The sequence below is a fragment of the Schistocerca gregaria genome, chromosome X, assembly GCF_023897955.1.
Source record: "Schistocerca gregaria isolate iqSchGreg1 chromosome X, iqSchGreg1.2, whole genome shotgun sequence".
Lineage (NCBI taxonomy): Eukaryota > Metazoa > Arthropoda > Insecta > Orthoptera > Acrididae > Schistocerca > Schistocerca gregaria.
Genome location: NC_064931.1, coordinates 173,769,358 through 173,786,576, shown reverse-complemented (window position 1 = coordinate 173,786,576; position 17,219 = coordinate 173,769,358). Strand labels below are relative to the sequence as shown.

Here is a 17,219-nt window from a genome sequence, read left to right as displayed (position 1 = left end):
GAAGAAAGTTATTTCGGGTGAGCAAGATAAACGGGACACCCTGTATTTATGGTCTACCATTTCCTTTCCTTAGTATTACGCAATGACAGTCTGGAAGAAATCCCTGGGCACTCGTTTAAGATATAGGTTTTCTACCTCCAATATTTTGGTAGATACTACAGCAGACTTATCAAGTTCAAAGTCAATGAGGTTTTACTCTTTTGTTTGCTGGCTCTTCTAAAAACATAGCAACTTTACCACTTTCCTAAGATCTTACGGAATAAGTTTATGGCAATATCTTCAAATAAAGCGCAGGACCTTTTAGTAATGGTGCCATAAGAAATACGTTCATTAGCTAGTTGTCTTTAAGTGACAATGGAAGCAAATGGGTTGACTATAATGGAAAACATATATCTTGGGTTTTCTTCCTGGTTGTGGCCATGTCTAATTTCAAGTTCTTATCAGTATTATAAATATACTACATTTTTCTCACTATACGGCAATGTATTTGTGCATGCTTAAATGGACTGAGAAATTTCCTATGAATTTTTTGAATATTAAAACTATCTACTATCTAAGGCCTATATTATTTAACCTTCGTTAATTGCTGGTTAAGGCAATAAATGACACATTTTGCTACTAAGTCTGTCAAAATCTTGATCCATGCAATAGTAGAAGAAATCTATGGTATTACTTGTTTGTAGCACCTCTCAGTTGGGAAACATATTACCAGTACATTGCAACATTATATTACTGTGAAGCCAATACTGAAGTAAAGTATAGAGGTCTATATCTAAAAGGAACAAATATTTAACAAGATAATATTTACATGGGTACTTTTTAAGATTTAATTAAAGTTAACAAAATCACTAAATTAAAATTCTTAAAATGAGGAAATGCCTAATTTTTTACATTTTCTTAAATAGTTTGACAGAATTAACTGTGTGTCAGGAGCAAGTGTAACAATTAAAGTTATCATGTGATTATTACCAGTATACACATGGGACGTATTCATATGAAAATATAATTGCAGAGGAATATATTTTTCTAGACCTCTTATGTCACTCTAGTATTGTCTCGTCTTATGCAGACACTTTAATAAATAAGAAAACATTCTATGGAGAATATGTACACTTCATAATTCAAAACGAAATAAATCATGAATTTTGATATTAAAGCAAGCTGAAGCATGAAGATCTCCATTAATAGTTTCTTCAGTTTCCATTAATTGCTCTTGATGGCTCTTAGCACAATTTTATAGGAAGTTTAGCGTCACCAGCTTCTTATGGATTTGTAATTATTTCAATCTATTCAAAGGCGATTAAACTCTCCTCCTTCTGTAAAGGGATAACTTGGTAGTATATGTGCCTATGAATTTACATTTTCTTTGGTGACACTGATTACTTCAGCAGAAGAGTCTCTACGCCAATAGAAGGATCCACCTGGAACTTTTATCCTATCAATAATTTATCAATTTTTTGGTTGTTGAACTCCGTGACTGTGCATCATATTATTTTCAGAAATACAGCAACCAAACACTTTTTAATATATTTTTATTTATGCCAGTACCTGTCCATGACTCATCCTACATCGTCCTAGCCAGAACATGAGCAGTGAATCGAGAGCATTTGCATTCTTGATAGTCTATTTTGATAGTATAAGGGACAGTCGAATGGAAACGAGACGTACGGAAAAAAGAAAATAAACTGTTTATAATTAAAAAAACAAATAGCCATGACCGTTAAAAAGGGTATCCCACTGTGAAACAAGACGATCAGTGCCTTTATAGGAAAAATGTTTGTAGTTGCCTGTGGAACCATGATTGTACCCATGCGTGTACCTCTTCGTCCGAAGCAAATGGACAGCGACGAATGTCTTTCGTCACGGCTCCAAAAATATAGAAATCACACGGGAAGAGATCGGAACTGTGTGGAGGATGTTAAGGGCTCGCCAACGAAACTGCTAATCGTAGTTGAAACAACCTTGTCAACATGTGGGCGAGAATATCCTACAACAGAATGATGCCGCCCGTCAGTTTTCCTAGGCGTTTGGACCTGACGGTCCACTTAATTTTTTTCAAAGTGTCAACTTACTGCTGTGCATTAATTAAGGCGCTGTTTCGCAGAAAATCAATGAGCAGTAGGTCCTTGCGGTAAAGGACATAGGTCATCATGACTTTCCCAGAGCAGGCGTGCCTGTTATTTCGACTTCTGTGCAGATGTTTCACCGGAAAACCTTTACACATCCGCCTTTAAGTCCCGATCTCTCCCATGAGAGTTCCAGATTGCTGAAGCCCTGAAGAAAGGCATTCGTGGCAGTCGATTTGCTTCAGACGAACAGATGCACGCCAGGTGTAGTCATGATTCCATAGGGAACCAAAATCTTTTTCTGTGAAGGCGTTGACCATCTTGTCTCACAGTGGGATAAATGTATTAACAGTTACGGCTGTCACTTTGAAGTAACAGACACTTTACCTACATTTTTCTGTCTCGTTTTCATTTGACTGCCTCTTATACCCTGTATACGGTGTATGTTGCTGTCAGGTCATTCACATTGTTCACACATTCAACAAATATGTGTAATTTTCTTGTATTCCAAATGAAGAGATCAAAAACATCTGAGCACTGGGAAAGTTCTGATCTTTCTTCTTCATAGATAACTATTTCTAAATGATATGATCCTCAAAAAGGCTAATTTTACGCAATATGTACTCAAAAGAAACGGAATAAAAATGTATATTGACTTAACAGTGAAGACCAAGAACGATTAAGAAGTTGCTAAAATAGTGGAAAATAGCTTTTAATTTTGGCCAATAACACTAGTTTTGTTATTTAAGGCAACAGATTCCTACACAGGGAAGCACAAATCAAAATCATATTCAAACGGAAGGAAGGATCATATACCGCCATAGGATTTCATTGCCATTGGTGATTAATACAAAATTTAGTGACGTGGTGAAACAACTACAGAAGGTTAAGGCTTTTGACAAAGTTTGTGAAACGCTTGGACAATGTAAGAATAAAGAGTAGTATGAGATCAGAGTGATTTGAATTTGAAGCTAATGTGGAAGAATGGAGACCAGAAAGACATGTGGGAAATCCTAGAAAACATTTATTACAATGAAAATTACAGAAATTAAAAAAAAAGTGTGAGTGAACATTATTTTATGTCATCGACAAGCCATATCAATATTTGAGTACACATTATTGACTTAAAACTGAGATTTTCAGCATAGGAACTGCTTCTTTGCTGAAGGTCTACAGAGCGAACTTATATTCTCAAAAGTTTAACAACTGCTTAATGACTACTGGTTTCAATAAGTAAAAGAATGATACAATCAATTTTCAAGAAACAGACATCCATGTGAAGCAAATAAATCAAACAATGCAATAAGAAGTAACAATGAAATAAAGGTCTGGAAGTGATAGTGCTTCATATAATGAGTGGTTTCTCATCTTTATCTTTTTCCAAGAACTATTTAACTAAGTTTTTCATTTCACATAACATTGTGAAACTAGTCAGTGAACATGTTTGGAGAAATCTCATGATACAGAACAGTAAGCACAACTTGATATGAAGCAGGAGAAATATCTATATATCTAGCTATCGTTTTATGTATCTATTGATCTATCTGCCTAATTCTATCTATATATCTATCTATCTATCAAAAAGCCATATTAGAGTCAAATATCAGTGACAAAATTGCATTCCAATGCAATGATTTATTAAACAATTATAAAATGAATTGACATACTGAATATGGAGAAAATTTATTTGCTTTCACCATAATACCCCATTATCTGTTCATGCCAAAAACAAATGGATGTTTGGTATTGTGTGAGTGAATTCTTTAAATTATTCACAGCTACCATTCAGCTTCTGATGTCACTCTCTTCTTGTTTAGTCTCATTCTCACATTATCTGGAAAGCAAAAAGCTTGAAATTGTGTTTGTAGTTCATTGGGTCACTATTTTCTTGACACTATCCATTACAGAGTATTCAGAGTATTGTGATGTGTGTGCCTTACATTTGTGAAACAAAATATATAAATTAGCTGGGGACATGCTTTCCCACAAAGAGCCTCAAGTTTCTTGGTTTCGAATATCATACTAGAGAGTTACTATACGTAAGAAACTCTTTAGTTATCTGTTTCCTTTACTGATACTTACTTTGGATGTTTTCTAATCATCTATTCAGGTTATTAAAAAAATGAAGTTTCATCATATGTGAGTCTGAGTCAGAGGTAAGTCGCACATATGTATCAGTTTGTTTGTTTTCCTTATTTTTGTTATAGTTAAACTCAAATTTCATTACTGTATCAGTTTTTCAAATGATCTTCTCTACATCTATTCTGTTTTAATAAAAGTACTTTATTACTTTGGCCAGTAATTACAAACACGACAATTGTGACACTTGGCATTACATTTATACATAATGTATTAATGTGTTACTTAGGAAAACTAGTATCTATTTACGTTTTCAAGAAGTTACTCACAGAAAAAATTATAAAGAGAATGATAACCTGTTTTTGCACAGGAACTATTTATAAAAGAAACAAGTTCATGAACTAATTGCTTCGTTGCAGGCTCTGAAAGACATAAACAATTAAATTGACACATAATATATTGTGTGGCAATATTTCTATGCAATGAGAGTATCATATAGATGAATTCATGAAACTGACAAAAAGTTTATGACACACAAATGATAGATTATTCGTGAAACATGCATATAGGAAAAGGGCCTTATGTTACATGGAAGATTTAACTATTACTATTTTCAGTATTTGTCACTCACAGATCACATGGATTGCAATTGTTGTTTATCGCAAAATGCACCTTCATCATTCTTTGTCTGAGATCTTAGCCGTACTTACACAACTGCTATTAAATCTGGTTTTAATAACAGACTAAATGAGAGAGAGTTTACAGGAGAAGAGCAACTGATGTATATTTTTGGAAATGTGATAGTCATAAGTGATTAATGGTGTTGAGTATTTGCTATTAGCATACTAATTATTTTATCTTAAATTGAAAACTAATGCACAAAATAAAGATTTATCCATATGCTGCCCTAAGTTGAACATTGCCATAGCATCTGTATTGTCTTAGATGATGCAGTGAATTATAACACATGGCTAGTAGTGCACTGGCTTCACTTAGACTACCTGTCAATATTTGTAACGTATATTAATGACGTTAAGGAAGTGTTAGGAATTCATAATTGAAAAAAAAAATGTTGGTGCATAGATGGGAATGCTTTAAATTCATTTCCAAATCAAGCTCCAATTGTGAATTCATTGTACCTGCGTAGCAAACTTGCTTACTCTGTTAAGTATTGGCTTTCGTTTATGACCTTCTTCTTAAAATCATAAATTTTTGTGATTACTTTTGGGAACAGCTGGATGGAGATTCTTAGGCTTCGTGAGGCTCCAGTTATGCTACTAAAAAGGCTTACGTACATAACCACGATTCTTAATACAAGCTGTACATCACAAAAAAGTTGAAATGTGTGTGAAATCTTATGGGACTTAACTGTGAAGGTCATCAGTTCCTAAGCTTACACACTGTTTAACCTAAATTACCCTAAGGACAAACACACACACCCATGCGCGAGGGAGGACTCGAACCTCCGCTGCGAGCAGCCGCACAGTCCAAGACTGCAGCGCCTGAGACCGCTCGTCTAATCCCGAGTGGCTGTACATCACCAAAAGAGAGTGTTTAATCACCTGGTACTGGAGCATTCCAGCTAGATACCCTATTAGAGCAAGCCAACAGAGGTTTCCAAATGTTGCACCTGTGGCAGTCATTAAAAATCATCAGCAGATCTCAATTCTCGTAAGACAATTAGTGACAGAAGAATTATAGGACATTATTAGGGCTATGAATGTCAAATATAGGTAGCAAAATGAGGAGCAATGAACTTTGAATGTAGACAACCTTTGTTTGGATCTTGAGGAATCACATCAACGTCGTCATGCACACCCAACATATCTATTCTCATGTTAGCTCTGGGCGTACTTTTCTAATCAGATTCCTATTGTAGGTAGCTGAAAAGTGTACTGTGAGGTATGAATAACATTGTGATGAAGTTGGGGGAATGGAAAATTCCGAGGACTGGTGCCTTTGCAGGGAAGAAATTTATCAACGACAAAAAACATCCCTTAAATTTTGTTGCTCTTCCAGAATGTGCTAATAATATTGTCCTCTAATCGAGGTCATTGCAGGCATCAGATTGTAGTGGGCCATGGAAGGTAGAAGCTCAAGGTTTATGAAGGGAGTTCATACAACAACTGTTGTTCCAACTAAAGACAGTTGATGACGCAAAGTGGGATGAGTTCCTTTCAACCTATCTAGATGCTCAATTAAACTATGGAGCCCTAGTCAACAATACAAAATTACTTACGCTTACAAAAGACTGTTAAATTCCAGTGAGTGGTGAGAGAGACTCCTGAGCTCCAACTTCCATGAAAAATAGCAACTAATTTTCAAGGATAAGGGCAAAGGAGTAGCTAAATAATCAGGGAAGTCAGCACAGTCTGAACAATTAAGAATCATTTCAGCCGGCAGGAGTGGCCGTGCGGTTCTAGGCGCTACAGTCTGGAGCCGAGCGACCGCTACGGTCGCAGGTTCGAATCCTGCCTCGGGCGTGGATTTGTGTGATGTCCTTAGATTAGTTAGGTTTAAGTAAGTCTAAGTTCTATGGGACTGATGACCTCAGAAGTTAAGTCGCATAGTGCTCAGAGCCGTTTGAACCAGCCAAGAATCATCTCACATTACTATTACAGACGACTGCAGAGGAAATTGTTTTCCTACTGCCAACAGATCTTTACCTGTGCGAAGAACAACACTGGTGCACACTGGGTGTTCTGTGACAATTATTAGTCTCTTCGAATCTGTAATTGAAACAATGTCGACCAAATGACCCAGAGTGGAACACTGTATCAAACCTTGTGATAATCTAAGCATTAGTCATTACTCATAAAGCGGATCTGTACCTGAGATGTTGGTGGTTATGAAGGAAGTGGGAAAAAATATTGCAAGATGGCATTGTTAATCTTCAAAGTGCTGAAAGTCTTCTCCTGTGGTTGTTATGGAGATGACAGGTGGCACATGGGTGTTTTGCACCAATATGCATTACTGAGAACTAAGCAAAATGACTAAAAATGATACAACATATTCCCACAAATCGATGACACCATGCATTGTTTGAAAGGAGTAAAGTTAGTCCCACTGTGAATACATGGACTGACTGCTAGAAGCTCAAGGGCGATAAGGCTGGGAAAAGACGAAAGGTTGCCTTGTTATATTTAAAGTCATCCATTTTAGTTTATAGAACATTCATTCACTTTCGAGCCCATGATGGGATAGCCAGCTTTGGCGCCTCAGGCAGACGATGTGTCTTTGCCTGCTAGGTGGCACTGTTGTTTCACAAAGATAGCGTGCGTCTCGACTGTAGACATTAACATAATTCTGTGGAAATACGTCTTCATTCACTGAAAATAAAATCTGGACACAAAGTTAATGGTCACTGAGCCTATCCCATTTAACAGAAAGTAGAAGCCGTAACAGAATTTCCATGTGGTCAGCACATTTGTGACCAGTATTCTTAGATTTTGCTCCTACTGATGGAGTTTAGTAAAGCTTGGCCATTAGAAGAACTTCTACAGAGAGATGCCAAATTTTCTGAGGAAGAGGAACATGTTGATCTATCTTTAAGACCAAGTAAGGTGAAACAGTGGTAGGACGACGGTTCAAATCCTCATCCAGCCATTCAGTTTTAAAGTTATTTTACATCCGAAAATTGCTGCAGTCAAATAAGGGTTGGTTCCTTTGAAAGGGCACGCCCGAAGTTCATTTCCCATCCTTCCGTATCTGATTAAGTTCTCCGTTCCTAATGATCTAATGACACCTATCTTTCTTCTTTCTCTGTCCTCATGGACATGTTGCCTTATTTTAATAGAGAACTATGCACCGATTCTGATGGTTGTGAGACAGGTGATAATCCACTGCAAACAAATTAGGTGCTGGTGAAACTACACTCCTGGAAATGGAAAAAAGAACACATTGACACCGGTGTGTCAGACCCACCGTACTTGCTCCGGACACTGCGAGAGGGCTGTACAAGCAATGATCACACGCACGGCACAGCGGACACACCAGGAACCGCGGTGTTGGCCGTCGAATGGCGCTAGCTTCGCAGCATTTGTGCACCGCCGCCGTCAGTGTCAGCCAGTTTGCCGTGGCATACGGAGCTCCATCGCAGTCTAACACTGGTAGCATGCGGCGACAGCGTGGACGTGAACCGTATGTGCAGTTGACGGACTTCGAGCGAGGGCGTATAGTGGGCATGCGGGAGGCCGGGTGGACGTACCGCCGAATTGCTCAACACGTGGGGCGTGAGGTCTCCACAGTACATCGATGTTGTCGCCAGTGGTTGGTGGAAGGTGCACGTGCCCGTCGACCTGGGACCGGACCGCAGCGACGCACGGATGCACGCCAAGACCGTAGGATCCTACGCAGTGCCGTAGGGGACCGCACCGCCACTTCCCAGCAAATTAGGGACACTGTTGCTCCTGGGGTATCGGCGAGGACCATTAGCAACCGTCTCCATGAAGCTGGGCTACGGTCCCGCACACTGTTAGGCCGTCTTCCGCTCACGCCCCAACATCGTGCAGCCCGCCTCCAGTGGTGTTGCGACAGGCGTGAATGGAGGGACGAATGGAGACGTGTCGTCTTCAGCGATGAGAGTCGCTTCTGCCTTGGTGCCAATGATGGTCGTATGCGTGTGTGGCGCCGTGCAGGTGAGCGCCACAATCAGGACTGCATACGACCGAGGCACACAGGGCCAACACCCGGCATCATGGTGTGGGGAGCGATCTCCTACACTGGCCGTACACCTCTGGTGATCGTCGAGGGGACACTGAATAGTGCACGGTACATCCAAACCGTCATCGAACCCATCGTTCTACCATTCCTAGACCGGCAAGGGAACTTGCTGTTCCAACAGGACAATGCACGTCCGCATGTATCCCGTGCCACCCAACGTGCTCTAGAAGGTGTAAGTCAACTACCCTGACCAGCAAGATCGACGGATCTGTCCCCCATTGAGCATGTTTGGGACTGGATGAAGCGTCGTCTCACGCGGTCTGCACGTCCAGCACGAACGCTGGTCCAACTGAGGCGCCAGGTGGAAATGGCATGGCAAGCCGTTCCACAGGACTACATCCAGCATCTCTACGATCGTCTCCATGGGAGAATAGCAGCCTGCATTGCTGCGAAAGGTGGATATACACTGTACTAGTGCCGACATTGTGCATGCTCTGTTGCCTGTGTCTATGTGCCTGTGGTTCTGTCAGTGTGATCATGTGATGTATCTTACCCCAGGAATATGTCAATAAAGTTTCCCCTTCCTGGGACAATGAATTCACGGTGTTCTTATTTCAATTTCCAGGAGTGTATTTCTTGTGCTTCCAGAGTTCTCTAAAAACTCGAGGAAACATATTCTGTCATTAAGATAAAGTGCCTTAAAGTTATGTGGGTGATCAGTAAGTTCTGACCATATTTATTTGGTAGAATAATCACTATTGAGAGTGGCCGAGCGGTTCTAGGCGCTGCAGTCGGGAGCTGCGGGACTGCTACGGTCGCAGGTTCGAATCATGCCTCTGGAATGGATGTGTGTGATATCCTTAGGTTAGTTAAGTTTAAGTAGTTCTAAGTTGCAGGGGACTGATGACCTCAGAAGCTAAGTCCCATAGTGCTCAGAGCCATTTTGAATCACTATTGCAACGGACTACTATTCTTTATGCTGGCTGTGAGAATAGTCTGTGAGGGTGACTGACAAGATGAGCACTGAGCCGTGAGTAGTATGATGTCACAGCACACAGCAGCACTTACAAACACACACACACACACACACACACACACACACACCAGAATGACCAGAATGATAATTCAGATATAACTTGTAATTGCTGCAGAACAGCGGGATAATCCAACATTGATGAAGACCATCAAGTGTTGAGAGAAGAAAGAAACCATTAAGTAAGAAGTCTGTTTCATAGAAACAACACTGCATGTTATGAATTACAATCCAATAGAACAGAAAGACTCACTCGTCATCCCAGAGGGTTTATGTCCTGACATTGTGAAGTTCTATCAAGACACTCCTCTGGTCGCTCAGTCGCCTCTAAAGCGGGATGAAAGCAGAGCTCACCATCTGCAGCATCGTCGACAGGACTGATTGCGGACCTTTGGTACAGAGCCGAGTGGAGGGTCTGAATCAGGGGCTGAGACGGTTCTGCGACCGTGTGGGCTGCAGATTCTTCGACTTGCGCCATAGGGTGGTGGGGTTTCGGGTTCCGCTGGATAGGTCAGGAGTCCATTACACGCAGCAAGCGGCTACACGGGTAGCAGGGGTTGTGTGGCGTGGACTGGCCGGTTTTTTAGGTTAGATGGCCTCGGGCAAGTACAGAAAGGGCAACAGCCTCAAAGGGTGCGGGGCAAAGTCAGGACATGCGGGGACCAAGCAGCAATCGGTATTGTAATTGTAAACTGTCGAAGCTGCATTGGTAAATTACCGGAACTTCAAGCGTTGATAGAAAGCACCGAAGCTGAAATCGTTATAGGTACAGAAAGCTGGCTGAAGCCAGAGATAAATTCAGCCGAAATTTTTACAAAGGCACAGACGGTGTTTAGAATGGATAGATTGCATGCAACCGGTGGTGGCGTGTTTGTCGCTGTTAGTAGTAGTTTATCCTGTAGTGAAGTAGAAGTGGATAGTTCCTGTGAAATATTATGGGTGGAGGTTACACTCAACAACCGAGCTAGGTTGATAATTGGCTCCTTTTACCGACCTCCCGACTCAGCAGCATTAGTGGCAGAACAACTGAGAGAAAATTTGGAATACATTTCACATAAATTTTCTCAGCATGTTATAGTCTTAGGTGAAGATTTCAATTTACCAGGTATAGACTGGGACACTCAGATGTTTAGGACGGGTGGTTGGGGCAGAGCATCGAGTGACATTATACTGAGTGCACTATCCGAAAATTACCTCAAGCAATTAAACAGAGAACCGACTCGTGGAGATAACATCTTGGACCTACTGATAACAAACTTTTCTGTAAGTGCAGAACAGCGAATCAGTGATCATAAGGCCGTTGCAGCATCCCTGTATATGGAAGTTAATAGGAATATAAAAAAAGGGAGGTAGGTTTATCTGTTTAGCAAGAGTAATAGAAGGCAGATTTCAGACCACCTAACAGATTAAAACGAAAATTTATGTCCCGACACTGACAATGTTGAGTGTTTATGGAAAAAGTTTAAGGCATCTGTGAAAAAACCCATCGAGGTTTAACAACAAAGTTAGAAAACTACTGCGAAAGCAAAGAGAGTTTCACTCCAAGTTTAAACGCAGCCAAAACTCTCAGACAAACAGAACCTTAACGATGTCAAAGTTAGCGTAAGGAGGGCTATGCGTGAAGCGTTCAGTGAATTCGAAAGTAAAATTCTATGTACCGACTTGACAGAAAATCCTAGGAAGTTCTGGTCTTACGTTAAATCAGTAACTGGCTCGAAACAGCATATCCAGAAACTCCGGGATGATAATGGCATTGAAACAGATAATGACACACGTAAAGCTGAAATACTAAACACCTTTTTCCAAAGCTGTTTCACAGAGGAAGACCGCACTACCGTTCCTTCTCTAAATCCTCGCACAAAAGAAAAAAATGGCTGACATCGAAATAAGTGTGCAAGGAATAGAAAAGCAACTGGAATCACTCAACAGAGGAAAGTCCACTGGACCTGACGGGATACCAATGCGATTCTACACAGAGTACGCGAAAGAACTTGCCCCCCTTCTAACAGCCGTGTACCGCAAGTCTCTAGAGGAACGGAAGGTTCCAAATGATTGGAAAAGAGAACAGGTAGTCCCAGTCTTCAAGAAGAGTCGTCGAGCAGATACGCAAAACTGTAGACCTATATCTCTGACGTCGATCTGTTGTAGAATTTTAGAACATTTTTTTTGCTCGAATATCATGTCGTTTTTGGAAACCCAGAATCTACTCTGTAGGAATGAACATGGATTCCGGAAACAGCGATCGTGTGAGACCCAACTCGCTTTATTTGTTCATGAGACCCAGAAAATATTAGATACAGGCTCCCAGGTATGTGCTATTTTCCTTGACTTCCGGAAGGCGTTCGGTACAGTTCCGCACTGTCGCCTGATAAAATATGAGCTTACGGAATATCAGACCAGCTCTGTGGCTGGATTGAACAGTTTTTAGCAAACAGAACACAGCATGTTGTTATCAATGGAGAGACGTCTACAGACTTTAAAGTAACCTCTGGCGTGCCACAGGGGAGTGTTATGGGAACATTACTTTTCACAATATATATAAATGACCTAGTAGATAGTGTCGGAAGTTCCATGCGGCTTTTCGCGGATGGTACTGTAGAATACAGAGAAGTTGCAGCATTAGAAAATTGCAGCGAAATGCAGGGAGATCTGCAGCGGATAGGCACTTGGAGTGGCAACTGACCCTTAACATAGACAAATGTAATGTATTGCGAATACATAGAAAGAAGGATCCTTTATTGTATGGTTATATGATAGCGGAACAAACACTGGTAGCAGTTACTTCTGTAAAATATCTGGGAGTATGCGTGCGAAACGATCTGAAGGGGAATGATCATATAAAATTAATCGATGGTAAGGCGGGTACCAGGTTGATATTCATTGGGAGAGTCCTTAGAAAATGTAGTCCATCAACAAAGGAGGTGGCTTTCAAAACACTCGTTCGACCTATACTTGAGTATTGCTCATCAGTGTGGGATCCGTACCAGATCGGATTGACGGAGGAGGTAGAGAAGATCCAAAGAAGAGCGGCGCGTTTCGTCACAGGGTTATTTGGTAAGCGTGATAGCGTTACGGAGATGTTTAGCAAACTCAAGTGGCAGACTCTGCAAGAGAGGGGCTCTGCATCGCGGTGTGGCTTGCTCGCCAGGTTTCGAGAGGGTGCGTTTCTGGATGAGGTATCGAATATATTGCTTCCCCCTACTTATACTTCCCGAGGAGATCACGAATGTAAAATTAGAGAGATTCGAGCGCGCACGGAGGCTTTCAGACAGTCGTCCAGAGCACTACATCATTTTATATTCTAAATAAATCACAGACTTTACACATCGCAAACCTAGGGGCATTGCACCAATTCACAAAAATTACTGACTTACAAAATAGAACCTTAATTTTCAGATTTACAACAGAGAAAGGGTGCCAAACTTAATAACGACAGCACGACGCAAGTCACAGCCCGTGGACGGACTACCAGTAGGGTTTTACGGGCGCTAATGGCATTTCTTCGGAGACTTCTTCATAGAAATGATTAACGAATTGCTTTAAAGTACAACCATACCAGAACAATTCACGCTGGGATTTACAGTACTCATTCAAAAGATGATGAAAATCATGACTGTAAGAGCTCTGTGGCCGATTACGCTGCTAAACTCCAACTTCAAATCGCTGACGCGCGGTCTTACCGACAGACTGAAACCCCATTTATCAACACACTGCCACTGTAGGGGCATCAGTGATGAAAATTCTAGCCCATGATAGCCGAAATCTCATATACATGACCTGCCAGGCGAACAAATCTATAGCCATCTGACTTTTAGCCCTAGAAAGAAAATATCGCCGAATAGATTATGGATTCCTATTGCATACAATGTCTGCTCTCGGTCTTCACTCCACCTTCACTGATCACATCGCCTCGTGTACCAGCGGCTCATCCTCGACATTAAAAATTAATGAAACCTTCAGGAAACCCATCTATTTACAAAGAGGATTTCGACAGGGTTGCCCTTTGTTCACTAGTTTGTTCGCGGTCGCCTTGGAACCCTTGTAGTGGCATGTCTACCGCATTCTAACAGGTATCAGCCTGTAGGGCTTCAAAACACTCATTTGAACCGACGCAGATGACGTCTCCCTGATACTCCAAGATGATAGAGACACGAAGCTCAACCACCAGATTGTAGATAACTACCAACATGACAGAGTTGCACCCTGGAACGTACACAAATCTGAAAACCAACCCACTGGTCGGCATCAGCACAAACTACAACAACGTTGGTTGCCATGAGTCACTAGATTCAATGTTATGGTAAAGTAATCGCTGCTCGTAAAACCTATGAAACAGCAAGTCATTGTTCCTATCTAGCGAAAGGAATATCACGTTTAGTGTATGATCCACTGCGATGCTGGCAATGATCAGTTTCCCTACTGTCTTCATCATACCACCAGAGCTTGAAATTTAATATTTGCAAACCTTGTAAAACTCTAGGAATATGCATTATTATAGATACTGACGTCCATTAGAAAAATGAGTATTCTTAAAAACAAGCAACAATTCATCTCTGTCTGTATTTTTGTAGTGTTGGTGTAGTAAAACGTCTTTCAGTACTAACGATTTGCTTTCTTTGAATTTTGCACGTGATTCTAATGACTACGTGTCAATGCCGTATGGCACAGCAATTATCCAAAGCTTGAAGAAGTACACATTTAAATACATTTTAACTCAATAAATAACTTTATTTTAACTGGTTACTGTAGACAAGGCTTAAATAGCATAATGGAAACGATCTACATATTTTCTGCATAAAAATAGGTTATATACTTCACATGTGAATCACAGCCAGTAATTTAATCTTACAAAATGGAAACACTTTAAAGATTAATCCCAGTTCTTTTAATTATGTTAAATATATCCGAAGATATTATTCAATGAAAACATTATTTCAAGCTGTAAGAAACTTACCTGAAGCTCGTGAACCACTTTAGAAAGAATAGGGTAGTCATCTTCGGTAACTTTGGTCTGGTGCAGAATGGTTTGAAGCAGTTTTAGAATATCACGATAATGCTGAAATATAAAAGGTTCAGCCATACAATCAAATATACAACTACAATGTAGAATGAAAATAATGGGCATGTTTCCTTGCTTTAGGCATTTTGATGAGCTTTGCATTAATTATATAAGAACAAATAAACACACCTATTTAAAATTTAAGGAAACGTTAATATTAGGTTTTATTATAATGAACACTTTCAAAAATATTTCATGCCATCATCAAAATACCACTAAACTTAAAGCATACTCACTAATATATACGAGTAGGTGTTGGTTTGGGTAGACTGGTTATCATACGGAAATCAACTACCACTACAAGAAACTGTGAGAAAGCATTGTGGACAACTCTTGAGAAATCATGGGCATCCAGTCCAATCAGGTTATTGGACATCACAGGTACTCTGGGCATACTAGTTTCAGCTGGTCCTAGAGCACCAATAAATAAGAAAGAGTTTATCTATATTTCAGTCATCTACATGTAGACCCCATAAGCCGTCTTACAGAATGTGGTGTAGCATACTTTGTTGTGTATCACTGTCACATGCCCTCTTTTCATTTCAGTCATAAATGGTGTAAGAAAAAAATGAATGTGGGTATTTTAAAATACCTCTGCATGTTTCAGGGGATTATTACCCGAAAGTGCGATTTTCCAGTCTGATTCATGGAACATAAGGTTCAAAATCAAATTTTGTCAGGATATCGCCATACTCTAGAAGTTCCTTGCTCGACCAGACCGTGGTAAACCGAAACAGTGGAAATATATTTTGCAGAGAGGTAATCCACAGTATGCTATGGTAGATTACTGATATGGAAAACGACTGGTGAATGGCACGTTTGGGCGTACTTATTGTTGATGGTGAAATTTTGAGGTGGGTATTAGCACACTAACCTGATGTGATTCTCAAAGAGAGGACTGAAGTACATTGTTTGTCCTCTTGACAGTAGCATTGCAGAGGAGCACAGACTGACTTTTCCTATCTATGGGGTGCCTATGATAAAGTTCCAGTTTGACAATGATAATTTTTGTGTCTTTATTCGACAGGGCACTAGTTCATTTTGTATGGCATTAGGTGGAGAGCCTTTTCCATGGACTGATCTCTTGAGAGACCTGAATGAAAGCTGAATGAAAATTTGTGTGACGATGTGTAAATAAACACTTGTCAGGCCACATAAATCTTCATTGATATTTATCGTCACATCAGATCCCTATGAAGAAAGAATTTTAATTTTGCACCATCTCAACAAGATTTCGTGGAACTCCTTGGCAGACTAAAACTGTGTGCCGGACCGAGACTCGAACTTGGGATCTTTGCCTTTGGCGGGAAAGTGCTCTACCAGTTCGTAGAAGAGCTTCTCTGGAGCTTGGAAGGTAGGACACGAGGTACTGGCAGAATTGAAACTGTGAGGACGGGTCGTGAGTCGTGCTTGGATAGCTCAGTTTGTAGAGCACTTGCCCGCGAAAGGCAAAGGTCCCGAGTTGGAGTCTCGGTCCGGCACACACTTTTAATCTGCCACGAGGTTTTATATCAGCGTACACTCCGCTGCAGAGTGAAAATCTCATTCAAGATTTCGTGGAGTTCATCTGCCGTCTAGCGTTGCATCAGGTACAACATAATGAGATGAAGACATGGGCAAATGTGATATTTCAGATGGATTTATGTATACTTCTGATCACTTAGTTTACGTTTTGAGCCTGCAAACTTACTTGAGCATATCCCATTACTTCTGATTTTCGTTCGAATAGTGACGTATTCATCCTACTATAAAAATCAGTGATTTTAAAAAGAGCATTTTGGTGCCTGGTAACCAAATGCTATCAACAAGAACATACCTCCTTCCCACAACTAAAGACACTAAATGTTGCAGATGTTACGTAATCAGGGTTCTCAGAGAAAAATTTAAGAGCTCGTTCTTCTCGCGCGCCGTTCGAGAGTGGAACGGTAGAGACACAGCTTTAAGGTGGTTCATTGAACCCTCTGCCAGGCACTTTATTGTGAACAGCAGAGTAATCACGTAGATGTAGATGTAATATGTTTAAGTAAATAAAACTGTAACTTCAGGCATATGGAGTATTTTTAGTGTCTCCACCAAAACTGTATTAATTATCATTAAAATTTTCGTCTGTGTTAACGGCCTGGTGTAAGTCTTTCAACTGGATGTCACTCCGGCGACTTGTGTGTCCCTTACGAGACATGTTAGTTGGTTTCGGACTAACCATTCATAAAATGTGGCAGAATATGTGTAACATATGCTACTATTCTAGAAAATAATTTAATTCAGATGAAGTACTTGTGAAGGAAAAGGAGCAGATGAATTGCTGCCAGTGTTGAAAATT

General features: G+C 40.4%; 1 protein-coding gene across 1 annotated transcript in view; it reads right to left on the bottom strand.

Annotated features, from left to right (window-relative positions):
* The window catches only part of LOC126298975 (uncharacterized), a 974,877-nt gene that overhangs the window by 360,749 nt on the left and 596,909 nt on the right, over positions 1-17,219 (bottom strand). The window contains exon 11 of the mRNA XM_049990596.1: positions 14,795-14,896. Within this exon, the coding sequence (XP_049846553.1) occupies positions 14,795-14,896 (102 nt within the window). The remainder of the gene's footprint in view (positions 1-14,794; positions 14,897-17,219) is intronic.